Genomic DNA, 24581 nt, shown 5'->3' on the forward strand with positions numbered 1-24581 from the left:
GGGGCCCTGGAATATATGCTCGTGACAGTTGTTGTTCTCCTGTGTAGATGCTGTCGCGCCGTCCCTTGAGCCAATAAGCCTTCGCTTCCTTTCGCTTCCCTTCGATGTTCAGTGCTCGGCATTGCTTGGACCGACGCGATGACTCGGGGACGCGTGCTTACGGCGCAGCATCTGCATCGCGATGTCGATGATGAGTGGTCGACGGAGCGGTCATGCCTGACATGTGCCGTGCCGTCACCTCGGTCTTACTGCGACAATGAACGTCTCTCTTCCAGGCTGATTTTCGGGATGTGGAAGGATGGTTGAGGTTGATGAAATGTGGAGGTACTCCGGGGTAGCTGCGGAGTCTAACGGGCGCACTGGCGGCGCTGTACGTCAGAGGCATCGACGCATCGCTAGAAGCCACGAAGACGTTTTTCGCGCATCGAAGCTCGATCGCGCAGGTACAAAGTTTGCAATCGAGGCTGCAGAGGGTTTCAGAACCAGGTCCTGGGATTTGGATCTCAGTGGGCAAACTCATCTTACCAGATCCTAGGAAGGAGCCCGCTCGTGTGTTTAGCAAGATTGGTTGGGCATCTCCACCAGGGTGCGACGATCGTGACGATCTGCTGAAAACAGTGGTGACATGTCCACCTAACAAGCTTCTTTGGCAGTAGCCAATTTCGAGTCAGGCATCACGAGTAATGGCAGAAAGCTGGTTGAAATATAGCGATGCAAAGTTTTCCTCGTGCAACAGGCAGGAGCTGCCACGCACGTGGGCTTGTTGACAAAAGGTCGAGACGGAAGTCTCGACCGGCGCAAAATCCTTTGCCGAGAGTAATGAAATGCAAGAGCAATCCAGCCTCATCGACAAAACATCGAACCACCGAAGATCAACGCGAAAGCTAGTTCAGTGACAACAAATCTCTTTCGAGAATGCATTGGTATCTAGCGGAAGGAGCCCATGCTCCAGCTTTTTGTGCTTCCTGCCTTCCGAACCAACAATACACTATGCCTTGTTCTTGTCACCACTCTTTCTCCGCGCCTTCTTGGACTCAACCTTGGTCTCCTTCGCGCTCACGCCGTTAGGTGTAGACGCAACTTCGATACCGCCGCCCTTCTTCTCTTTCCTGCCTGCCTTCTCCTTTGCGCTAACGTCGCCGTTCTTGACCTTTGCTGACTCTTTGGGCGACTCCTTGGTCGCCTCCTTAGCGGTCTTCTTGGGCGACTCCTTGGTCGCCTCCTTAGTGGTTTCCTTTGCTGCTTCCTTGGCAGTGCCATTTGCAGCCTTCTCGCCCTTTGGCACAACAGCCCTAGGGTCCTTGCCCTTCCTGCGCATCGTCTTAACCTTGGCCTTCTCCATGTACTTCTCGTCCTCATCCTCGTCGAAGCCACCAAAGTCTGATTCATCGTCGCTTTCTGCCTCGATGGGCCGACGATCGACGATCTCAAGTCCGGTGGCTGGAGCGTTGGCGTTGGCGGTATTCTTAGCCTTTGCAACTGAGGATTCGTTGACGCCAACGGCGTTGGGCGGGGTAGGAGCGATCTTCTTGAACTTGGCGACGAAGAAACCGTCGACGTTGTATGTGTGGGGGTAGTATCTCCTTGTCATCTTCATCGAGGGGTGGAAGGCCTTGCCGCCGATGTTGGTGAATCCCTCCTTACCGAAGGTGAGGCCGGTCTCTACGAGCTTGACGTTCGGTCGCTTGTTCAATGCGTACTGAACGACTTGCTCGTTCTCCTCGAGGGTCACTGAACAGGTACTGTAGACGATGTATCCTCCGGTCTTTGAGTGGTGGTTGACGGAGTCGATAGCGGCGAGCAACAGCTGCTTCTGGAGATGGGGAAGCTTCATGAAGTCTGCTTCCGTCTTGTTGGTCTTGACACTGGCATCCTTGGCGATGACACCGGTACCAGAGCATGGAGCGTCGAGCAGCACACGGTCGAAACCACCCATGACCCTGGGGAACTCAAGAGCCGAGTAGTGGGAGACGATGACGTTCCTCGCGCCTAGACGGTGGATGTTGCCTATTAGACCCTTGGCACGATCCTTGTTGGCATCGTTGGCAAAGATGCATCCTGTGTTCTTCATCAAAGCCGCCAAATGTGTTGTTTTTCCACCGGGAGCAGCAGCCATATCTAGCACGCGCTCATTTTCTTGAGGTGCCAGTGCCATGACGGGCAAGAACGAGGAAGCGGCCTGAAGAATGTAGTGTCCAGCGAGGTATTCCTAGAAAAAGTTAGTAATGGTCCGAAACATTCATTACATGCCAGGCTTACAGGAGTGGCTCCGAGCGGCACTTGCGCATCGAAAATCTGCAGACCGACTTTAGACCACTTTCCAACGGGCTCAAGTTGTACACCGCGGTTGATCAAGCTTTGCGCAAGTTCTCTTCGGTGTGTTCGGAGGGTGTTTGTTCGGATAACGACTGGTCTTGGGGTTTCGTTGGCTTCGAAGAAGGCTTGCGCTTCGCGGGGTGGGAAGAGGTTCAGTAGCTTGTCAGCTAGGAATTCGGAGTAGCCTATCAATAGTATTAGCATGCGCAGATGTAGGAGTCTCATGCATCATGAACGTACCGTAGTAAGCACAGATGTCCTTCAAAAGCGACGCTCTGTATTCCGCCCTACTTCGGCCCTCCTCAGCCAATTCCTTGAAGTCGTCCAGTACACGGATTGTGTCCGTAAGTCTTGTGCGCAATAGCTGAATGTCCTGGTTGACGAGATTCGTGATCGGCCTGCCATCCTCGTCCTCATCCTCCAGAATCTTGGGTCTCTCCGCGACGATGTTGGTTTGCATGTTGCTCTCCTCCAACTCGGCTTGCGCCTCCGCATCCTCAATCGCCTTCTGCATGTCCAATCGCGTAGACAGACCAGCAATGTTGGCGGCTGTGAGCTTCTCTTCGGCGTCCTCCTCGTCATCGTCGTCTGACCACATGGCTGCGCCTCTCCTGATATCGTCATCCGAATCTACAACGTCGGAGCCAAAGTCGTCATCGTCCATGTCTTCGTCGTCTTCGCCTTCGGATGCGCTACCGAGCGCATCAAGTCCGGTGACGTTGATGTTCTCCAGATCGGAATCCTCAATGTCTGACATGTCGTCCTCATCGTCCGAAGGTGGTAGAGGCGCTGACTTCTTTGCCTTTGCTTTCGCTCCGTTTACGACAGCCGCAGCCGTCTTCAGAGGCTGCTTCACAGGCTTGACGGGCTTTCCAGCTACCCTCGTCTTGGGTACCAACTTGGCCTTGGCCTCCTTAGCTTCCCTTGCAGCTGTCCTGCTCCTCTTCTTGCGCTCCGGGTTTACAGCGTCGGGCGCATCTTTTCGCTTCCTCGTAACTAGCGATTCGTCGAGGACATCGGGCATGCCCTGCTTCTTCATACGGCGACCTTGACCCATGGCGACAGATTTATCCCGCAGGTGTTTAGTGGGCGGTAAATCGAAAAGGTCGAATTACTGAGAGATGGCAGCGTGAACCAGCAGCGCGAACACCGAACTTTCGCTAGCACTTTGGAACTTTTTCCACGCTAGCGGACTTCCTTTGGGCTTAGCGCACGTTTGCCCTGGTCGAGCTGCTGCGGTCCACTGTCCCGCAACACCAACAGCGTCATCGCACGGGAGCTATACACATCTTCGACCCGCGCGCAATCCCACGATACCGAAACTCTACCCGAAGTCGCATTCAACGAGCCTCTAGCGATCCATCATGTCAGAACTCGCATTCTGCAAATCATTCCTCAGCGCCCTAGACGCTCGCCCACCCAAGCTGTCCAGCGATCACATTGCAGACGCACGCCAATATCCCGCACAAGGCGCCGTATGTCCTCGCCGCCCATCCTCTACACATCCCATATCCATACGCGCAAATATCAGAAACTGACTACCCCACCAGTACACCCTCCCCCGCCTCCCACACCCACCCCACCCGCAACGACCAAACCCCAAACCCACCACCAGCGACGATGCCTCCACGCCCTCTTCCTCGTCAATCTCCGTAACTCTCAAACCCATGAAGCCAACCACACCTACCATCCCACTCAGCTCAATCGACCCATCGAAAACCTCCGTCTACGACCTCAAGCAACAGTACGCGACACAAGCCTCGTTATCAGCAGCCAAGATAAAGATTCTGTACAAGAAGAAGCCCGTCACAGATTCAAAGACACTATTGGAAGTCATAGGCACAGATGCGGGTAGTGAAGTCGAGTTTGGGGTCATGGTCATGGCTGGGGCTGCTCTTGGCGGGGCTGCGAGTCCGGCGTCGGCAGGGACACCGGTGACGAGTCCGCCTGCTGTTGCGCCGCCGACGGAGAGCGAGAAGGGACTTGCTAGCGCTGGAGAGACAGCTGCGGGCACAATGACTGGTGCCGCGGATGCGCCACTTGGTCATGGGAAGGAAGTTGTTGCGACAGACGAGTTCTGGGGCGATCTCAAGAACTTTGTGCTCCAGAGGACCAAGGACGCGGATGAGAGTGAGAGGTTACTAGGCGTGTTCAGGGAAGCGTGGGAACAGAACAAGTAGTGATCTGGCATAGCTGATGAAGCGAAACAATCGCACTCACAGATATCCGGAAACAACATCACAAGAAACATCGCGCGCGTCACTTCATGCAAGCTTCAACACAGAGCTGTCTATCGACGACAATTTGACCAGTTTAGCCTATCAAAAGCATACCAAGCCTGATAATGCAAGTTACACCCGGCACTATCACTGCCCACATATCGCATGTTTCGTCTGTAATCATCATGCGCAAAAGCTCGCTATGCCATGACCGCTGCCAATCAACCGCTCGAATCGTTTTCATTTCATATCATTACCAACCGCAGTCGTTCCTTCCTCCATACTAACAGGTGCGCGAAATCGACAGGTCGGAAGGGAAGGTGGGGGGAGAGGCGCTTAGCGGCCCTTGGAGACACGGCTCTTGATGCTCTCGAACTCGATGTCGTCGGCATCGTTGGCTTGGATATCGGCGGCGAGACCGTTGAGGGCGCGCTTGATGGCTTCCTTGGAGGATGAGTACATCATGCGGGGCTGTCAATCGTTAGTCAACCTTTCCCACACAATCCTCTTCCCGTAGTTGTGACGTACGTATTGCGCCGCATCATCTGGCGTCCAGCTGATAAAAGTGATCTTGCTCCTGGAGCCCTCTCCGCTTTCGAGCTCGTACTCGACGTCGAACACGGCGTAGCGACCGCCAATGCCCTCCTTGCCCTTGCGGTCCTTGCTCTTGGCGTTGAGCAGCTTCTCGCGGAAGACGTCAAAGTTGGCCTCCTTGGAAGTCTCCTCGACGACAATCTCTTTCCAGTCGTCGCTGATCTTGTAGATAATCCATTTGATGTCCTTGCCAAGCTTGAGCTCGTTGAAGGTGCTGATGCACTCGGGCGAGACGGAGACACTGCGTCGTGGTTAGTACGTGCGGGGGCGATAGAGGGGTGCGCGAGACGGGTGTCGGGGTGGTGGTGGAGGCACGGGGAGCTATGCGGGCGCGGTCGTTGGGCAGCGACAGCTGTTGATGCCCTGTTGTTTGTTTTGCAGTACGTACCCGGATTGAGCCTGTATCTGTTGTTAGTTCGAGTTCCCTAATAACGCATCTCAAATGTTCTCACCATAATGTCGGATGTGTAAAGTAGAGGATGCTAGAGGGGGGTCGAGGCGCCAGGTAGCTTTATCAGTACTGTGGTTGCCTGTCAGCGTCGTCGTCATCGTTGCGATTGCCGCGTGCGAAGATGCAGCAGTGAAGGGATGGCAGCCTGTTCGGCCCTGGAGCGGTGGCAGCTTACGTCAATAGAGAAAACTGATCTGGGTGGATAGTTGATGTGTTTGCGGGAGAAAAGGCGGAGGAGGAGAGTGTGATTGCTGAGGCTGAGCGAGTAGTGGCAGGTGGGGTGGGGTTTTCTCGATGCACGTACCCTAGTGGGGTTCCTTCAAGCCCTGGAGCACGGCACGATACCAGACACGTTACAAGGTTTAGTTTGGCTCTGCCGCCACAGCAACGCCCTGTCAGTCGTCACAGCATCCCACCTCATACAAGGAACAGGCTGGACAGGTACTCTGCCGTGCACGTTAGTACAAGGGTTGAACTTAACATATTCTTCAAGGTAATGTAGACTTCTAGGAGGCAAGTGTTCAGTTTTTCCCATGTATGAGGTGACCCACCAATCCTATTCCTTGCAGCATTCATAACTCAAGCATATGTTGTGCATCTCGAAAACTCGTTTGAACTTGTTCATATTTCCTTCGTCGCTTTATACATCTTGTCCTTCCCAGGAGATCCTTACACAATATTGTACAATAAAAACCAAATATCCAACAATGCTGCGCTTTTGAGAAATCATGAGTGAAGAGCGGAGACCAACCCAATATCGTGTACATAAATCATCGCTGGGAAAGGCATAAGACTAAAGTCATTATAACGGAATGGGGGTATAAGAAGAAGAAAACAGACGGCTAGGCTTCAGCTGTTTAGAAGCCCATTCCGCCCATGCCTCCCATACCACCCATACCGCCAGGCATGCCGCCTGGAGGTCCAGACTTCTCCTCGGGTGCCTCGACGATGGCGACCTCGGTAGTTCCGAGGAGCGAGGCAACACCGCTGGCGTCAACGAGAGCAGTGCGGACAACCTTGAAGGGGTCGAGGATACCGGCGGCGATCATGTCAACGTACTCGCCCTTGGCGCTGTTGAAACCCTTGTTGAAGTCACCCTTGTACTCGTCGATGAGCTTGCCAACGATGACGGAGCCCTCGGCACCAGCGTTCTCGACGATCTTGCGGGCAGGGTGTGTGATGGCGTTCTTGACGATGGTGATACCGAGCTGCTGGTCGAAATTGGCAGCCTTGACGTTACCGAGAGCGTTGGCAGAGGCCTTGAGGAGACCAGTACCACCACCGGGCAGGATACCCTCCTCAACGGCGGCACGGGTGGCGTTCAAAGCATCGACGATGCGGTCCTTCTTCTCACCGACCTCAACCTCGGAGGAGCCACCGACCTTGATGACGGCAACACCACCAGAGAGCTTGGCCAGGCGCTCCTGGAGCTTCTCCTTCTCGTACTCAGAAGTGGTAGCGTCGTTGATGACGCCACGGATCTGCTCACAGCGCTGGGAGACCTGGTCCTTGCTACCCTCGCCGTTCAGGATGACAGTGTCCTCCTTGGTGATGGTGATAGATCCGGTGGAACCGAGCATGTCGGGGGTGGCCTTCTCGAGCTTGATGTCGAGGTCGTCGCTGAAGACGGTACCGTTGGTCAGGACAGCGAGATCGCCAAGGATGGACTTGCGGTTGTCACCGAAGCCAGGAGCCTTGACAGCGGCAACCTGGAGCTGGCCACGGAGCTTGTTGAGAATGCAGACGGCAAGCGCCTCGCCGTCAATGTCCTCAGCAATGATGACAAGGGGACGGCGCAGCTGCTGGGAGGCCTCGAGAGCGGGGACGATGTCCTGAACAGCGGAGATCTTCTTCTCGGAGAGGAGGATGAGAGGCTTCTCGAACTCGACCTTGGCGGTCTTGGTGTCGGTGATGAAGTAGGGGGAGATGTAACCACGGTCGAACTTCATACCCTCGGTAACCTCAAGCTCGTCCTCGGTGGTCTTGCCCTCCTTGACGGTGATGACACCCTCCTTTCCGACCTTCTCCATAGCGTTGGAGAGAAGCTTGCCAATGTGTGTGTCACCGTTGGCGGAGATGGTGGCAACCTGCGCAATCTCCTCGCTGGTGGTGATGTCCCGCTTGTTCGCCCTGAGGTACTCAACGACGGCCTCGACAGCGGCCTGAGTACCCCGCCTCAGGTCCATGGGGTTGCATCCGGCAGCAACGTTCTTAACGGTCTCGGAGAAGATGGCGCGGGCAAGGACGGTGGCAGTGGTGGTACCGTCACCAGCAGCCTCGTTGGTCTTGGAGGCGACGTCCTGGAGCAGGCGGGCTCCGAGGTTCTCGAACTTGTCTTGGAGGGAAATAGCCTTTGCGACTGTTACACCATCTGGAATGATGTCAGCGGGCAATATTAAGGATGGCGGCGGAACTCGTGCATACCCTTGGTGATCTTGGGCGAGCCGTAGCTCGACTCAATCAGTACATTGCGACCCTTGGGACCCAGTGTTGTTGATACGGCCTTTGCAAGTGTGTCGACACCCTTCAGCAATCCTGCTCGTGCCTCGACGCCGAACTTCAGTTCCTGCTAATTGTTAGTGTTGCGTCTTTTTTCGTGAAGTAGAGATGCAATTGCCGTACCTTGTGCGCAAACCTCTGCTGCTGGAGGTTGTAGCTGGTGGACCTGAGCTTAGAGCTCGAGTTGAGGGCCGAAGTCCGCGCCCGCGATGCGAAAGCTCTTTGCATTGTGACGGAATTGGGATGTGTAGGTAGAGAAAAAGGAATCTCAGATGTTGCTCCTAGACTCCAGCTTTATGCAAGATAACCAGGAATAGTGTGGATGTAGAGGAGGATGCGGAGAAGAGTGGTCGCAGATGTTCGATGCCTCTAAAAATTTGGGTCGCTCGACGATTGGAATCATCGAGAAGGCGCTATGACCACATCCGCGAGCTAGCCTCGGCTTTCGATCCATAACTCCATCGCCAGCCTCACGTTTCACGTTTGTCAGCGTCTGAGATTTCTACTGGACTGTAGGTACACCAAGGTTTTGCGTAGAACTCAATTATCGGGTATGAGCGTTGTGTGCATTGACCCTACTACAACCGATACTAGCTACCTGCCACGTGCCTGCCTACGCCTCCTGGCTGACCATCAACATATCACCATCGATGCGCTTCAGGCCAACACCGAACATCGAAAATATTTCCCGCCGCTCGGCACTAAGGCTCACCGCCCCATACACCTTCTGGACCACCTCGATACATCGCCAAACGTGCAGGTGCTCTTCGTCAAGCTGCCAGAGTGTTCCCCTTGGTCCACTGCTCAACTCTTTCAGCATCTTCGTATCCCTAGCCTGCTCAATTTCAGTCTTCGCTCTCGGCGCTTCATCTTCAAGCACTCTCTCTTTTGCAGCTTTGATCTGTTTTTTGCTCTTCCCTTCCTTCGATATTGGTAAAGCAAGACCTTTCTCCGCGTAGGCGGCCGTGGCTTGGGCCTTCACCGGGCCCTTCCAGAACTCGACTTGAGGGCTGTTGTTTTCGTGTAGCAAGTGGTAAAATATTGGCTCCTCATCTTTGTCGCTCAATAGGTGTAGAGGCTTGGATATCGATACATTAGCAGGAGGCCAACGTGTGTCGCCGTACGGGCACTGGTTCTTCTCTTCTGCCGTCAAGGTCTTCTGGCTTACAGCACCGCCGTTGCCTCCTCCGCCTGTACCAGATGCTGAAGGCGTAAGTGGAGTTGGATCCATACCCAGGTATGTTGTGGGGCCTGCGTAGCTGTAGGCGTGATCGCTGGCCCAGGCACAGGTAATTATTGTCGTCGTAAACGGTCTTCGCGAAGTTACGAGCTGGCTGATGAGCAGATTTTGGAGCTGCGCGATGCCTTCGTCCGTAGTTCTCGAGCGGATCTCCTCGTGGTGCGTTTTGCGGCATGGGAACGTGGTAAGAATTACGAGCATGGCCTTAGCTGTCGTTCAGAATTATTCACGTGGTCTATACATGGAATTCAATAACCTTCACGTATTTTACATGCTGAATTCAGCAACAGTGTCCAAGAACCCTCTCCAACGGGCGAGCAACGCGTTCGTCATACGATCATACAGGAACAGCAACAAGCACCGAACATGCGGCTCTGGTGTATGCGGCAATCAGAAGACGTCGCATACTTTACGTCGTGGCGCAAGCGCCGCCATAACATATCGCGCGCAACCTTGTGACAGCTTGCGGCGTCGCTCGGCCAATGACCTGGTTGTGCGACGCACCGTCCGTCAGTAGGCAAAAGAAGGCAAATCGAAGACCCCGCCTTACAATTTCAGGTGGGTGGGAGCCTAGTAGCCCCTCGGAAATCTCAACACGTATATTCGGTCCATTCGTCGGTTTCTAGATGTGATGCAGTTCCCATGCATGAGTCCTCATGGCGACGTGCCTGCAGGAACGACTGGCGCTTGCCTGCTTGTTTCTAAGTCGAGTCGGAAATCAAACTTCGCTCGAGAGAGTATATAGCCTTCCGCCCCTGGCCCTTCAGTGATGGCCTGGAAACCCTACACGATAAGTGTCAGATTGGCGCCTGGGTCCACAGACCGGTAACAGCATCACGCTCATCGCCACTTTCGCTTCTTTTTACTCTACAGGTTCCAGAAGCATTTGCCCTATCGGTCAGTGGTGAGAATGTCAGACCAGCCACAAATGGAGCCCGCGCCAGAACGTGTGAGGCGCACCACGCGTCGTCCTACACTCCCTCCAGAAAAGAACACCGGGCGCGTCCAAGACAAATACTCGGCATATGACGATTTCGCCTGGGAGGAGATTGAGAAATTCTTGAGGACCAAGTGGCCCCAATGGAAGGATTTCAACCCAAGAAAAGTAAGTGGCTACGTCTCGCAACTGTGCAAGCGTTTTACTAAGCTCCCTCGCAGTTCAACGATAATTGGCAATTCGAAATACCAGTGAAGTTGACAGATGTAAGTCAACACCAAACTACGCTACCTTCTTGGAGTGAAAAAAGTTGCTAAGAAGTATAAGGGCGATCGAAGGCAGCTGAACAATCTGCGGAACGCGCGTAGTCGAACTAGAAGAGTTTCGGACCCCTAGTCTTCCTGAGTAGTCATGTACCAATCATACTGGGGGGCTGTTATCTTGTAGTTTAATGTATCTCTCATGTTTTTGGATTCTCGCTGTCCTTGCTCACTGCCTCGTCCATGGACCTTTACGCCTTGGAGCAGCGGGGCTGACGTAGGCGCACCCGCACTGACCACCTGAGCATGTTCGCCCCTCGATCTCAGCTGCAGCCGTCATGTACGCACACTCAACCGACCGCAGTAGATCTTGGAGACTTGCCTGATGTGGCTATTCATCTACTATAATTACTTGAGCATGCCTCTCTTACAGTCGTCGTCGTTGGAACTATCACCAGCTCATCTATACTTGCCGCTATCGTCTTCGCCCCTTGCACAAGATGAAACTCCCCCCAGATTTGCAAAGCTCTTACCATGGACGCAATGATTATCCAAAAAACCTCATCCCAGGTGGAATGTTTGCTTATGCTTCCAAGCTTGACTCCTACAACATCCGTCTGACTGAAGCTGAATCAGATTTCTGTTTGACTGAAAGAGAAGATGATGTTGACGAAATATACGAAATTCCAGTGATCGACACTGTGAACGGCATCGGAAGACGTAAGTATCTATGAGAGAATCAGGTTGGTCATTGCTGAGCGCACATAGCATTTGTTCCGAAAAACATACACTCACCTGCGAAGCTCAATACCTGGCTTGGCGTGCAAGTATTGCCCTGCACCAACGATCCTTCAGCACAGCAGGTCATTGCTCAGAAGAAGGATCCCAAGTGTCGGTTCATGTATGTAGATCTTTTGATGTATATAACAGATGTGCTGATCATTGCAGTTACCTCTATGCAGAACATTCACGGGATAAATTGAAGTTCACCTTGGACAGTTTATGCCAGCTTTTGACCTATTACCAGGTCATGCCTGAGTATCTGGATTTCATGCTTGTTTTCGGATCGAAATCGGATGAAAGAGACTTGCGGTTCAGCGGCTTCCGCGATCAGATACGCCTGAAGCCTTCCACCAGCGCACGTCATGATATACCGGAGCTAGGCCGTAGCGGCAGAGTCTTCCAGCTCTGCTACAACCTCAAGAGCGTATACATGAAAAATGCGAGCAAAGAAAATCGAAAACTTGACGCTTGGTCTATTCGAAACGCTGCGTTTTACCATCACTTCGACGTTGAGTATGGTACTACGCTCTGGATCGTCACGAAGGGTGGTAGGGACATACTAGACCAGTATCAGAACTTGATCAGCTCGGGTGCGCAATCAGGGGAGATATGCTATGATGATCTTGCGTCATCGTATCGTTCGACTCTGGCAACGCATCTGCTCTACTGCCATTGGTCTACCGAAGACTGGAGGTGGTATATTGGTTGGCTGGAGGACATCGTGGATCGAGAGGTAAGCATTGCGATAACAAAGCATTCTCGAAAAGTCTGACTAAAACTATTGCAGAGTGGCATGGCCGTTGATGGTCTCCGCGGGCACGGTTACGCACACAAAGAATATGAGCCATGGGACATACAAGATCTGCAGCATTGGCAGGACAAAACAAATGAGGTAGTAATGGTCGTTGAAGCTAACGCAAAGATTCTGCGCTCCCTGCGGAAGTTTTACTCTGATCTCGTTGTCAAAAAAGATTTCCCATTGGCTCTGCGAAACGCATGCGAAGACGACATGGATGCGTTTTTTTCGCAGCTCGATGGATTTATCGATGACTTCGATATGCAGATCGCTAGAGCGAGGCTTCTAGCGAACATAATCAGTGATAGGAAGGAGCTTGTCTTGCAGCACTTGCAGAGCCAGGCCTCCGACCGGACTGAGCAGCTTAACAGGAACCTCGAGCGTGAGACTGTTGTCATGCGAATCATCACCATTGTCACACTGATATATCTTCCGGCCACATTCGTATCGGTGAGTTAGATACTCCGATTCTGGCTTCTTTGCTGATCACACTAGACCTTCTTCAGTACTGATGTTGTCAAATATCAGGATCAAAACCAGAGTCAAAACCGAGTCATCGATACAACGAACCAAGCGTACTTCTCTTCTCTTGCGCTGAAGCGATGGCTGCAGGTGACCATACCTCTGACTGCACTGACGCTCCTCGGCGCATGGTCTACGTACAGGCTTTGTACTACATCAGCTGAAGGTGTGACTGTCGCGGGTCGCATCATACGCCGTCTTCCTAAACTTGTTCCTTTTCGCAAAAGCTCTCACGTACGTGAGGATTCGGAAGACGGTTCAGAGTGTTCTGGAGCCATGGATCGAAGACGGACAGGACGGTTTGGAGATGTAATTTCTATCGCACTGTCCAAGCTCTCACCGCTTCATGCGACACGGCAACAGGGCAATAACCCATGTACTGCCTTCGTATAGCGTCAGACAAGCTGATATCTGCTGAAGTGCAGGGATGATCAGCTTGGCCTTGTATGTAAGACTGCACAGCAAACCTTCACCAGTTGAAAGCAACGCATGTTGGGATACCTAGGTAGAGGCCTAGACAGCTTCGGAGACCGCTAATTCTGAGGCTGAGTTATTAGGTGTCAGCAAACTATGCCGACATATCAATTCGGCTTGGGCGGAGCGGGACGATGTCAGGGTGGGTAGGTTGGTAGGGTCCACGCTTAGCGAACAGCATTTCATCAGCGCGCTCATGCACATTTCACGACACCACACAACTACAAGTATATCTAGATCGCGTCTTCACATATCATGCATGGCTTTCAGCTATCTCGTGCGATTTTTATTAGCTTTCCTGTCTACATTTGAAGTTCATGCTCCGCCTACTCGAAAGCGCCTTCACTTTCAGCCTTGTTAGTTACCTTCCAGGTTGTCAGCTCCCTGCAGCCACAGTCTATCCACGTCCACCGGATTGGCGAGGCTTCGAGTAGCCTTGTCACCTTGCTTTGTCAGAGCTTCAGCCGCGCAGCTATGACAATCATGTACCCCGCTCTACGGCGATGCGACGCTCTGTACCCTCGACTCACAGCTCCTCCTTCGTTTCTAGCTGATCGCACACCACCTATCGTCTTTCGCGCACGTATCCTGAGCAATTCCTTGGTCCACGACTCCAAAAAAGCCGGCGCAGCCTATCTAGCGCCGGTCACTCCTGCCGCACTCCTCCATGTGATCTCAGCAGCCTGGCGGACGAGTGGAACCACGTCACGATGCCTCACTCCTCCGAACCACATCCCTCCCCGACCTTGTCCGAGTTTCTGAAACTCCTGCAGAATAAGTGGACATTTCGGGTAGCATGCCAGAACGAATGCGACTCACTGGGGCCTTGTGTCTGCTTACGCCACATTGTCCACGTCGAGGCTCTCGAGGAATGGTGGAAGCAAACAGACAGGTCACAGAGATTACTTAACGAGCTTGGACCAGCCGAAGGTGAGCTGGTTCCTTTCAACATAAAGGTGTTGTTCGGGCAACATCCTTGCCTAAAGGTTTTCAGCCTGTTGTTGAAGCAGGGACATGGACTTCTCCTCGTCGGATTTCGCGCCGCTGGTATAGATGACAGAACCTTCGAGGATGAAGCTAAAGACAACGACTCGAGACTACGTATTGAATTGGAGAGATTGTCCACTTGTAGCGACGTGGACCGAGTTATCGAAGACTTCCAGAAGGAGCGTTGGGCATACTGCCCCCCCAAACTTGAGATGAACATGGATGTTCATCTTCAAAACACCAAGATTATCCCACCATTCTGCCACAAGATCAAGCTAGGAGAGAAAGGAGGTACCGCCTCGATATATTGGGTCACAGTCCAGAAGGATCTGATATCGGACGAAAGTCTCAAGAATGCTATACAGGAAACACTCTACACTGATAAGGACTACGGCGATGTAAGTAACCACAAACAAGTCAGGGTACATCGAGTATACTCTTTCCCAGTACTGACTAAATTCTAGTGTTATCAGATGGTACTGAAGTCCTACCACGGGGATTACCAGAGCGCTTACGATCTCGAGAAAAAGGCGTTCTCAGGCTTGAAACACAACGGCTCCGTCCCAATAGTAGGCTGCTTCGGTTGCTATACCCACGAGTACGGAGAGGGTACCAACGCGGGAAAGGCATACAATCTGCTTCTTGAGTACGGCGAGCGGGATCTTTACGAACATTGGGAGGACTAGAAGAACGTGCCGCCAGTGCGAGCAAACGAGATCATCCGGTTTTGGGAGTCGCTTTTCGAAGTCGCTGACGCGATCAAACACACACATAATCTTGAAGTTCAATGCGGTAAAGAAGAAGTGCTGCGGTACAACGGGTAAGGCCCCACACTGTGCTAATACTCAGAAAACTAACATGAGAAGCTGGCACGCAGACATAAAACCAGACAATATCCTTCTCGTACGTGGACGTATGAAGTTAGCGGACTTCGGTTTCTCGCGCTTCTCACCCGCTATGAGAACTCCTGACGGATCTGTACCAACCGGGTTGCTGGAGGGGTTTACCGATACTTATGGTGAGCAAAACAACTCTACTCTTGCAAACCATCGCTGATTACCCGAAGGTGCTCCTGAGGTCTCGATGAAAAGTCCAAACGGGACTCTATCTGGCGTTACTCAGTCAATTGACATATGGTCCTTTGGATGCGTCTTGTCGGTAGCTGCTACCTGGATCGTGTTGGGGTTTCAAGGCATCCGTCAATACGGGATATTGCGACAATTGGCACCTGCTAACAATGTCAACGGAAAGATCTACGACCGCTTTCACGACGGTATTGACGTGCTGCCTGAAATCAAGAAATGGCATGACTTCCTACGTGGGCATCTGCGGCCTTCAGATACAGCCACAACGAAGGTACTGGATCTTGTAGAATGCAAGATGCTTCAGACGGCACCTCGAGACCGGATTAGTACGGACGATCTGTGCAAGGAGCTCGCATTACTTTTGACGGCCGCTACTGAAGGAATCAGCCATCTCCAGACAAACTCTAAAGACACAGATGGCGCAGTGTTGAGGGCACTTCTCAAAGCGGAAGATGTTGCGCAGGTTCAAAAGTCTTCTGAGAAGTCCAGTCACCCTCTTCAACAGCGAATAGACGTCACTGGCGATGCAACGCCGCTTGATCCACCCGAAAGAGCGTCCGTGCGGTTCAGAAAGGAAGAAAATCGAAAAAGCAGGCGCTTGGGTCAGACGCTATACAGGCGGGAAATACTGCAAAGCGAGCTGGGGTACGCAACTTCGAACATCGTCGAGAAGAGCGAAGTTTTCGTCAAGGGCGATCATGGAGGTGCTACGACTGAGAGTCCTTTACAAGAAGATTCTTTGTCAAGCTTTCATACCAGCTCAAGTATCTCGAACGGGAAGTCTGCGGATTTTGGTAGTTTGGGCATCCGGCAAGGTACCAACAAGGACCGATCGCCGATATCACCTTACACGTTGCCGGGTCTACCTATCAGAATGAACGGTATGTCTCAAGCGCAGGAAGGAGCGTTTCATCAGCATGAAATCCATGGAAGACGTCTTGACTTGAGGCACGCAAGAGAACATCATGCCACTGGTAGCCCAACATCAACATCTAGGCCAGGACATCAGTACCACGCAGTACATTCAGAGCTATCGCACTATGCGACACATCCTTCGAGTTCACATAACCGTAGGAGCCCGGCCATTGAAGATATCTCAGGACCATCATCAGCACCCTCAAGTCAACCGCCACCCCAAAACTACTTCCAAGGTGTCACGCAAGCAGCTGGACACAGTCAGATAGAGAGCTCTCAAGCATCATACAGAGGTAGTGCGCAGCAGAGTTATCGCAATGTTGATTACGAAAATTCACGAAACTATACATCGAGAACCGTTCCACTGCTTCAGACACCTGTGCGCAATCTTCAAGCAGGGGGCGCAATACACACTCGGCCGAACCCAGTTGAATCCGTTCACGAGATGCCTTTGGTATCCAGCCCTGAGATCAAGGTCACTGAACATCCCGGATCCGATGCGGTTAGCCCGCACCAAATCACTCCCCCTGGAGGTCTGCGGATATCGGAGGCGCTTACACAGTTTGATCATGAGCAATATGCTCACGGTCTTACTGCAGGAGTTCAACCCATCCCATCAAGTGTCTATGATCTACCATACGACATTTGTCATCAGCGACACCATCTGGAACATGGAACACGGAAAGGTGTATTCGCTAAGTTCAAAACAAAACTTGGTCGAGAGGACAGAAAGCCAGACTCGGATCTTGCAAAAACATTCGATGCTTCACGCGATCTGGTAAGCCTAGGAAGGGAAGATCACAAATTCTTTCTTCAAGCTAACGTCACTCAAGGTATTGGTCATCGACAACGGTGCGTCAATGTTCCATCATTGGTCGATTGTGACGTTCGTAGCAGAGACTCTTGCCAAGAAAGCTGCAGGATTGGACAAAGACGGTATCGACGTATACTTTACGGTGGCCGGCGACGAGTACAATCAAAAAGATCTAGTCGGCGAAAGCGGAAGACAGCAATTGCAAACCGCTCTGTCAAACGCCACGCCAGACCATGTGGATCGCGAAGGTTGCCAGACGGATATGTGCGATGCTTTTTCCAAAATCTCCCACAATTGGAAGGAGAAAGGCAAGCCCGCAACCACCCTCCTCGTGCTTACCGATGGTATTTGGAAGGAGACCAACGATGTTCTGTTCGACCAGGCCGTGATTAAAGTCGCTGAGGATCCTATTGCAGCCACAACCAAGCAAACGGGTAAACGCTTGTTCAGCATTCAGTTCATCCGGTTTGGCGAGGAAGGGTACGAACGACTACGCTCGCTCGACGACGATCTCTGCAAGAAACATGTCGGTAGAGACATTGTAGATCATTGTTCCTGGCGCACTAGTGGAACAAAGATGTTTAAAGGCAGCATCGAAGGATACCACGATCTAGACGACGCGGATGAGCAGGACATGAATTACCACTACACGGAGCTAGTCGGGTTGTTCAAGAGATACAACGAGTCAAACAACGCGGCTGAATCTAGCGCACACTTATCGCCTCAATCGCCAACGCCATCATCCCTTAAGCGCTCCTGGAGCCGATCGTCAACCTCTTCCGATCGCGAGAAGCATCAGTCAGCACCAGCGACATTACTCCGCAAGAACAGCTCGCATCGTAGACCATTCTCACAGTGAGCTCACCTCATACAAGAAAAAAGCTGAACAGGTCTGCAGGCTACATTAAGCCAAAACCTTGCAAAGGCAGTGACCCAGCGCCAATGTAGGCTCCAGGCTGTTCAGCTTTTTCTTAGGTTGGCGTGAGCTCGACGGTATTGACGGCATCAAAAGTACCAGCGCACATCATGCGCCTTGTATCCCACCGCACGTCCGACCGACCTTGTTTCCTTCCTCTCAAAATCTGGCTGTTAGCTCTACAGGCTTTTTCTTTTTCTTTTCTTCTTTTCTTCTTTTGGACTCGCAATTGGCGTGACGGTTGGGAAGCTCACGCTGACGGTTTGTAATCTTATCTGGGTACCATGGCATGGCGTAAGGATATACGGAGGAAGATACCCATGGATTGGCGTTTCTGATTTCAAGATCCATCCGCCTGATGTTCGGCCTGTCTACAGGCAGGTACTGCATATTCATTCGTTTTACCAGTGCGCGCGTCGGATTCAGTAGTTACGAGAGCGACAATCTCATGCATTGGTGATGAAGCTACGATGCACGTCGAGGAACATAAGACGGCTTGATCGGTGAACTAGATCGGTAATGAGTCCAAACGAATGTTTTTCATTTTAGAGAAGAGCCCGTATTACAGGAATGGGGTGGAATAAACCGTGTTATATACACCTAATCACACATGTCTAAGTTCAAAGCGGGTATCCACCGAAGACCTCAGTGATGCACATATCTAAAGCCAATCCTCTTCCTCAGCGCCGCACGCTCCGACAGCTGCTCCGCAACAAAGCGAACACTAGGCTTCTCGATCTTCCTAGCGCCCTCCCTCAAATATCTGCTATGTCTCGAAGCCGTGCGAACAGGGTCTGGGGTGTACGGTGTCGCATCGAACCTGCGAACCAGCGGTATAGGCTTGACGTGAATCTCCTTCGGCGCACGTCGACGAGCGCGTCGTATGATTTCCCTTGAACGTATCGATATTGTCGGTTTTACTGGCTTGTACGAGTCGACGACGCGAGCAGACGGTGCTTTGCTGGGAGGAAGGGAGATGAAGTTGTAGGCCGTAGTGTTGGAAGCGCGCTTGCGACGGGGCGCTCGGCTTGTTGTTTGTGCGGTCGGTGGGTTTACTTCTCTAGATGATGGTTGAGAGGTAGTTTTACTGGGAGTGGAGTTGTTTGGAGTCTCACCTTGGGGCTGAGATACAGGCTCAGAACCCGTCGAGGACTCAGGAGTCGTGGTAGGCTCTTGCGCTTTTGGCGTCTTCTTGGCGGCAGCATTTAGTGCTGTAATGTCTGGCCTCCTAGAGCCGGGTCCCAGCGGTTTCGGCTTAGTATTCTTTACTGTGGTGTAAACAGTGCCCTTGACAGCAACACCTCCAGTCGGCCCCTCAATCCATACATCGTATATACTGCCATGTTGCAATTTCTTCTTCTCCAAGCCGCATATGCGCATCTCCTCGTCGCAGTACAGTGGCGCTAGATTGCGATATTCGATCGACTCCAGATCATGCTTTCCCCCGGTCTGTGCATACACGTAATGGCTCATGGTTTTTAACATGAGGAGCAGGGAAAGAGGACCGTGAACTAGCAGGTTGCGATGGCCTTCGACGTTACGAGCGTACTCGGGATCGAGGTGTATGCGATGGGCGTTGAAGGTAAGAGCAGAGAAGCGGAAAAGAAGGGCGCGATCGGGAGTGAGGGTATGTGAGAAGTCAGGCTTCCCAGGCGCTACAGAGAGTCAGTAGATAGTCGAGAGGGTTGTCAGAGTACGCACGCTGCAGATACTTCACGGTGGCCATCTGCCCGGCCTTGACTGCCTCCAATTCGGCAGCGGGGCGCTCCTTGAAAAAGACCAGGTTACGCTCCTCCTTCACGATGGCGTCGCCCCAATCGTCGCCGTCTCGCAACTGCTGCTCGAGATAAGTCTTTAGTTTTTTACCTCCATTCTTTCCCAATTTGCCATGCTTCGCGTTGTACGCTCTCCCTACGATGTCCACCCGTGCAAAACGCCGCTCGATCGTGACAAAGATCTTGGCAGTGTCGCCTTCTCCGTGCAGTCGGACATGCTTTATGTGCTCCGTCCCAGACATTGGAAAGTCGACTCTAAAGCCGCGGTTACGGTCGTAATACTCGTCGGGTCGTACTTGTATCGAGCCGCCAGCCCACATACGCCGCACCCACGGCCCGCCCGGGCTCTGCGACGCGTCTGTTCCATCTGGGAGTAATTCGGTTGTCCGCACCGCGGGATTGAACCATATCAAGTGATGGCCAAACGGCACCATGCGACTACGCACACCGGGGGCATAGCACCATTCTTCAGGTAGGAAACCCGAGATGCTTTGCGATAGCTTGAATTCGTGCGGAGTGGCGATGAACTCAGGAAGGTGTATGGCGTCTCGCTGCAACATTTCGGTGCGCAGCTCTTGGAACCATGGCGGATCCTCCGAATTGGCTGAAGAATAGCATCGCAGCGGTATTCTTCGCCATTGCGTGCGATTGACGTCGTCCCAGGCAATCCGACGTGCGCGCGGGGTCCGGAGCAGCATTGGGAAGAAGGTCTGCGGACATCGCAAGACCCGCCGCAGATGCTATCCTTGAAGTCTTGGCGGCTTGATGACGTAGGCGACTTGACCGTTTGAATGCCCATCACTTGTACGTAGCTTGACACTTCACCTATAACCGCCACTGCTAACCTCCGACATGTACCAGTCTTCATATACTATGCGCTTGGAAAGCTGTGAAGATTCAGCAGCCATGCCAATCCAACCGCCAATGTCATGCGCGGCTGACCGCCTCGCCGCGACCCACTTGTTAGCCACACCCATCATCTTCACACCGATATACCATAGACGTAGCTTGCATTGAACTCGCATCTTAAGTTTAAGCTTGCAACTGATATCGCGTCACGCGTCTTGGCGTGTTTGTTTGTGTTCCTCTTTCGGCTATCCACGAGCGTCGCACCTTCTTCACGTCCACCCCGGCTCAATCTTCACCGCCAACGCCATCGTTTCCTTGCAAACAGCGCCTATACCTCATAAGCGAGCCTCCAGTATGTGTACAGTTTACCAAACTCGTGAGTTGCTGTTTCGTCTGCGTCCGAACCGCGTTCGTCATGCTAAGCCACGGAAGCCCACAGCGACTGCCACAACATAGCCAGCCGTATACGCACGAGGTGACGGTTTCCATACACGTGAACAACGAGTCACCCCAAATTGTCACTCACCATACATCCCTGTGCAAGGAAAGCGCTGGACGCCTTCACACGCAGGATATCACCTGCACAGCGATGACGAGCAAGATGGAGCTTCTGGAGTGTCCCATGTGTGACTTCACCGTGCTTCAGAAAGATGACTACATCCTCCAACTACACTTTGAGCAAGTGCATACCGAGAACTCTCCTTTCGTGATAGAAGACGACCCAGAACCGTTGCCCCCTTCGTTGCCCCTCAGGCCTTCCTCGCTCCGCCACAACACTGAGGACACGCCTTCCTCCGACGACTCGGAAGAGGAGGAAAGCACTACAGTGTGCCCTGATCCCAACTGCGGCGAAGTCGTTCCTCTCTCCGACTTCAACGACCATCTCGAATACCACAACGCAGAAACTTTATCATTTGACGAGACTACAGGAAAGTATCATTCTCATCATTCATCCGCTACTATGCAAGGCTCGACCTCATCTCGTCGTTCCCATGCAAGTCAGGCAAGGACCACAACATCCGAGCGAAGTTTCAGCACAGACTTGTCAGATGCTTTGAAGAGGACTGATGGTCATGGCCGCAAATCGAAAAAGCACCCACATCGGCATCGGCGCGACACCGATGAGAGCGAGAAGAGTACCATCGGAAGGAGTATTCTAGGCTTTAATCCTTTTGCAAAACCCGATAAGTCTGTCAAGCCACCGATCAAAAGTGCTCGGCTAGGTGTAAGTCAATCTTCCTTTTGGCAGGGCGTAGTTAATCTCCGCAGAAATCTGAACTGGGACCCTACGCTTGGGAAAATCGAATGCCTGGGTGGCTGCACGATCAGCTGGATGCCGGCCCCAAGATCACTGCCGTCAACCGCATCGGCCGAGATGGTCGCCTCATCAAGCATGATCAGGTGCAGAACGAGACGCCAGGCATCATTCCCATCCTCGCGCAACTATCTGCTCTTGATCGGACCGTGAAGGAAGCATATTACTGTCATCCATCGACACTCCACGTCGGTAAAACCCCAAGCGAAGGCGGCTTTTGCGGTTACCGGAACATACAAATGCTGCTGTCCTACATCCAAGGCGCCAAGGCTCAAGGCTACGAAGAATTCCCAGGACGGCTGCCGACTATTCTGAAGATGCAAGATCACATTGAAGATGCTTGGGATAAAGGCATCAACTCAATCGGCCGTGTCCAGACTGGTGGTATACGTGATACCAGAAAGTACATCGGCACACCAGAGGTAACATCTTACTCACCTTCAACTGTTCTCTGCTAATATGTAGCAGGCTCAAGCCTTTTTCCTCAACTCAGAAATCAACTGCGCTGTCGAGCAGTTCAGCGACAATAAAGATCGCGCCATTGCGGCCCACGAGCTTCTCCTCGCTGCCATGGAACGATATTTTGCGCGAGCGGCTGCCAGCGACGGATCCAATGTCTCCAAGACTCTTCTACCGCCTATCTACCTTCAGCAACCAGGACACTCGATCAGCATTGTCGGTTTTGAGCGCCGCTTTGACGGCTCATGCAATCTGGTCGTCTTCGATCCCATGTATCTCACGAGTCCTGCGATGCATAAGCTGCTTGGCCGGAAGAACATCAGGACAGCTCGACCTGAGGTTCTGTACGCATATCGTCGCGGAGCTGGGAAGCTTAAGAAATACGCTGCTTATGAGATTCTGATGTATGTTCATTAGTCGATAAGCGTTTGTCGCATGCTGACTTTGCTCAGGCTCACTGCGTCACCGCCTTTGTTTCCCGCTTGGGATGTATGAGCATCCATCCTCAAGCCTGACCCTTGCATATAATAGCACAGTCCGTTTCTATAACATCTACTGAACGTTGCTCTTCTAGGTACTTCGTCAGTTCCCCGAGTGCCGCTTCGTGTACGTCTTCTTCCGTGCACGCACCCTCGGATACGACGTGTATCCAGAAGACTATTTCCTACGAAACTTTCCGTGGCAACAGTACGGTGGACTGTGGTCTTGCGACGATGCTCGATTCGCCCGAGCGGAGCCGATGAGCCCACTCACAGCTCTGGCTCTACGTCGTATCACGGGCGAAGGGTCTTCGAGCTCCAGCAATACCAATAGTCCCACAAGTCCCACAAGCTTCTTCACAAACAGCTGTTTTCAGCACATGCCAGCAGACGAGCATGATCGACTTCCTTCATGGCTGGGCTCGCTCGATGGTTCGGCGAATGGCTTTGTGAGCCCACCCCGGTACGGCGACAATAGTCCTGTTTACAACATGGGTACAATGAGCGCTGCTCTGCCTCAGCCTAGGGCAATGAAGCCACAACTGTCACTTCTGACGGATGTTGGAAGAAAGTATCCTGGATTCCCCACGCCCTTGTCCCCTACCCTGCCAGCAAAGGAGGCTTACCCTTCGCCTGCATCTGACGCTGGAAACAGAGCTGCAACACCTCACGCTATGAGCCCTGCAGTGCGTACAGTGAGCCCGATGAGCATCGACGGCTCAGCCACGTGCTGGCCTTCCCTTCGTTGCGAGCCTCGTGGACATGCTCAGCATGCGTTACAGATGGGTCTCATCGACAATGTACTCTTGGGTCCTCAGCAGATGCGTAACGGATGCCGCACTCCATCAGCATCCTCACAAGTCATTACCGGTCTCGCGAGTCCTCCTGCCAGTCCATCACGATGTGTATCTCCGCGTACGACCATGCTGAAGAAGTTTGCCGGAAAGCAAGGTTACCAAGACCTATCGCCAAAGTCCATGCAGGATCTAAGGCTTGAACCCGGAGTCCATCCCAGCGCTCGCAATCACAAAGCATACCCAGCGTCTCCTCCTTCATCTATTCGCTCTTTCTCGTCAGCTTCCCACCGTCAGCCGGCATCGCCTTCTTTTGCTATTGCCAACGGCGTGGAGTCGGAGGCAACGTCGCCCATTGATCCCTCCGGTACCATGCTCTTCTACACATCTAATCGCAGCGTCGATTCAGGTCTGCTCGGCGTCTGTCCGCTTTCTGAACCCCAGGTCGCTGAGTACAGATTCTGGCGTCCTTGCGGCCGGCGCATCTGTGGGTTTGGATGCGGAGGCGCGAATATAGGCGAGGCGGCAGCTGCAAAGCGGCTATTTCGACAAGCCGAGGAGGTCATCCCTGAGATGGAGGACGAGGTTGGTAATGACGATGCAGGAATGACGCAGAGTGAAGAGCACGAGTATGGTCTCGATGGCCAGGCTGATAACAGTACGAGCGATGCAGGTCATGCCAATGGAGACGGCAAGTTCAGCACGAGCACTTGGGCAGGTCGTCGACTGGTGATGGACTGGAACCAGTTCTTGTCAGGCTGCGAGAGGGATGGTATCGCGCAATTCTGATTGAGTGCAGATGCGGTGAGGGGTATCGCTACGTCTCTATGACTTGGCGGCATTGCGACGGAGGTACTCGGGGGTACTCTGCGGTACTATGGGGCTCACTACAGGATCGTGATCGGGGGCCTTTTGTCTTTTGAGTTTATCTATAACACTCGTTCATTACCTGATTGCCCAACATGGAGTCGTGCTGTTCATCGTCGCGGTTGTGCCTTGTCGGGCACATGATGCCGCGTTCAGCTGCCCAAAGACGTAGGCGTGGCTAAATGTAGCGTCGAGATGTCGTAGGGCATAGTTCGCAACACTAAACTGGCGTCAG

General features: G+C 52.7%; 10 protein-coding genes across 10 annotated transcripts; 5 read left to right on the forward strand and 5 right to left on the reverse strand.

Annotated features, from left to right (window-relative positions):
* Window positions 1-988: 988 nt before the first annotated feature.
* Window positions 989-3373, reverse strand: J4E85_005557 (uncharacterized protein; the record flags this gene model as incomplete). Its single annotated transcript, XM_051469802.1, has 3 exons — window positions 989-2209; window positions 2260-2501; window positions 2557-3373. The coding sequence occupies 3 exons, from the start codon at window positions 3371-3373 to the stop codon at window positions 989-991; spliced, it is 2280 nt and encodes a 759-aa protein (XP_051326633.1).
* A 307-nt stretch (window positions 3374-3680) lies between these two features.
* J4E85_005558 (uncharacterized protein) lies at window positions 3681-4496 on the forward strand (the record flags this gene model as incomplete). Its single annotated transcript, XM_051469803.1, has 2 exons — window positions 3681-3791; window positions 3867-4496. 2 exons carry the CDS (start codon window positions 3681-3683, stop codon window positions 4494-4496), a joined length of 741 nt encoding a protein of 246 aa, XP_051326634.1.
* Window positions 4497-4871: 375 nt separating this feature from the next.
* On the reverse strand, window positions 4872-5584 carry J4E85_005559 (uncharacterized protein; the record flags this gene model as incomplete). The annotated part of the gene is made up of 4 exons (XM_051469804.1): window positions 4872-5006; window positions 5064-5370; window positions 5518-5528; window positions 5582-5584. The coding sequence occupies 4 exons, from the start codon at window positions 5582-5584 to the stop codon at window positions 4872-4874; spliced, it is 456 nt and encodes a 151-aa protein (XP_051326635.1).
* An 853-nt stretch (window positions 5585-6437) lies between these two features.
* On the reverse strand, window positions 6438-8307 carry HSP60 (chaperonin; the record flags this gene model as incomplete). The annotated part of the gene is made up of 3 exons (XM_051469805.1): window positions 6438-7951; window positions 8005-8146; window positions 8203-8307. 3 exons carry the CDS (start codon window positions 8305-8307, stop codon window positions 6438-6440), a joined length of 1761 nt encoding a protein of 586 aa, XP_051326636.1.
* A 385-nt stretch (window positions 8308-8692) lies between these two features.
* On the reverse strand, window positions 8693-9520 carry J4E85_005561 (uncharacterized protein; the record flags this gene model as incomplete). Its single annotated transcript, XM_051469806.1, has 1 exon — window positions 8693-9520. The coding sequence occupies one exon, from the start codon at window positions 9518-9520 to the stop codon at window positions 8693-8695; it is 828 nt and encodes a 275-aa protein (XP_051326637.1).
* A 727-nt stretch (window positions 9521-10247) lies between these two features.
* J4E85_005562 (uncharacterized protein) lies at window positions 10248-12554 on the forward strand (the record flags this gene model as incomplete). Its single annotated transcript, XM_051469807.1, has 7 exons — window positions 10248-10424; window positions 10478-10522; window positions 10844-10856; window positions 11153-11236; window positions 11285-11417; window positions 11465-12032; window positions 12087-12554. The coding sequence occupies 7 exons, from the start codon at window positions 10248-10250 to the stop codon at window positions 12552-12554; spliced, it is 1488 nt and encodes a 495-aa protein (XP_051326638.1).
* A 1247-nt stretch (window positions 12555-13801) lies between these two features.
* Window positions 13802-14764, forward strand: J4E85_005563 (uncharacterized protein; the record flags this gene model as incomplete). Its single annotated transcript, XM_051469808.1, has 2 exons — window positions 13802-14476; window positions 14543-14764. The coding sequence occupies 2 exons, from the start codon at window positions 13802-13804 to the stop codon at window positions 14762-14764; spliced, it is 897 nt and encodes a 298-aa protein (XP_051326639.1).
* Window positions 14765-15458: 694 nt separating this feature from the next.
* J4E85_005564 (uncharacterized protein) lies at window positions 15459-17751 on the forward strand (the record flags this gene model as incomplete). The annotated part of the gene is made up of 3 exons (XM_051469809.1): window positions 15459-16044; window positions 16507-16856; window positions 16912-17751. The coding sequence occupies 3 exons, from the start codon at window positions 15459-15461 to the stop codon at window positions 17749-17751; spliced, it is 1776 nt and encodes a 591-aa protein (XP_051326640.1).
* A 702-nt stretch (window positions 17752-18453) lies between these two features.
* On the reverse strand, window positions 18454-20281 carry J4E85_005565 (uncharacterized protein; the record flags this gene model as incomplete). Its single annotated transcript, XM_051469810.1, has 2 exons — window positions 18454-19463; window positions 19510-20281. The coding sequence occupies 2 exons, from the start codon at window positions 20279-20281 to the stop codon at window positions 18454-18456; spliced, it is 1782 nt and encodes a 593-aa protein (XP_051326641.1).
* Window positions 20282-21021: 740 nt separating this feature from the next.
* Window positions 21022-24268, forward strand: J4E85_005566 (uncharacterized protein; the record flags this gene model as incomplete). Its single annotated transcript, XM_051469811.1, has 5 exons — window positions 21022-21657; window positions 21702-22169; window positions 22216-22610; window positions 22659-22695; window positions 23468-24268. 5 exons carry the CDS (start codon window positions 21022-21024, stop codon window positions 24266-24268), a joined length of 2337 nt encoding a protein of 778 aa, XP_051326642.1.
* Window positions 24269-24581: the final 313 nt, after the last annotated feature.

The sequence above is a fragment of the Alternaria conjuncta genome, assembly GCF_024043145.1.
Source record: "Alternaria conjuncta strain BMP 0040 chromosome Unknown scaffold_7, whole genome shotgun sequence".
Taxonomy (NCBI): Eukaryota; Fungi; Ascomycota; class Dothideomycetes; order Pleosporales; family Pleosporaceae; genus Alternaria; species Alternaria conjuncta.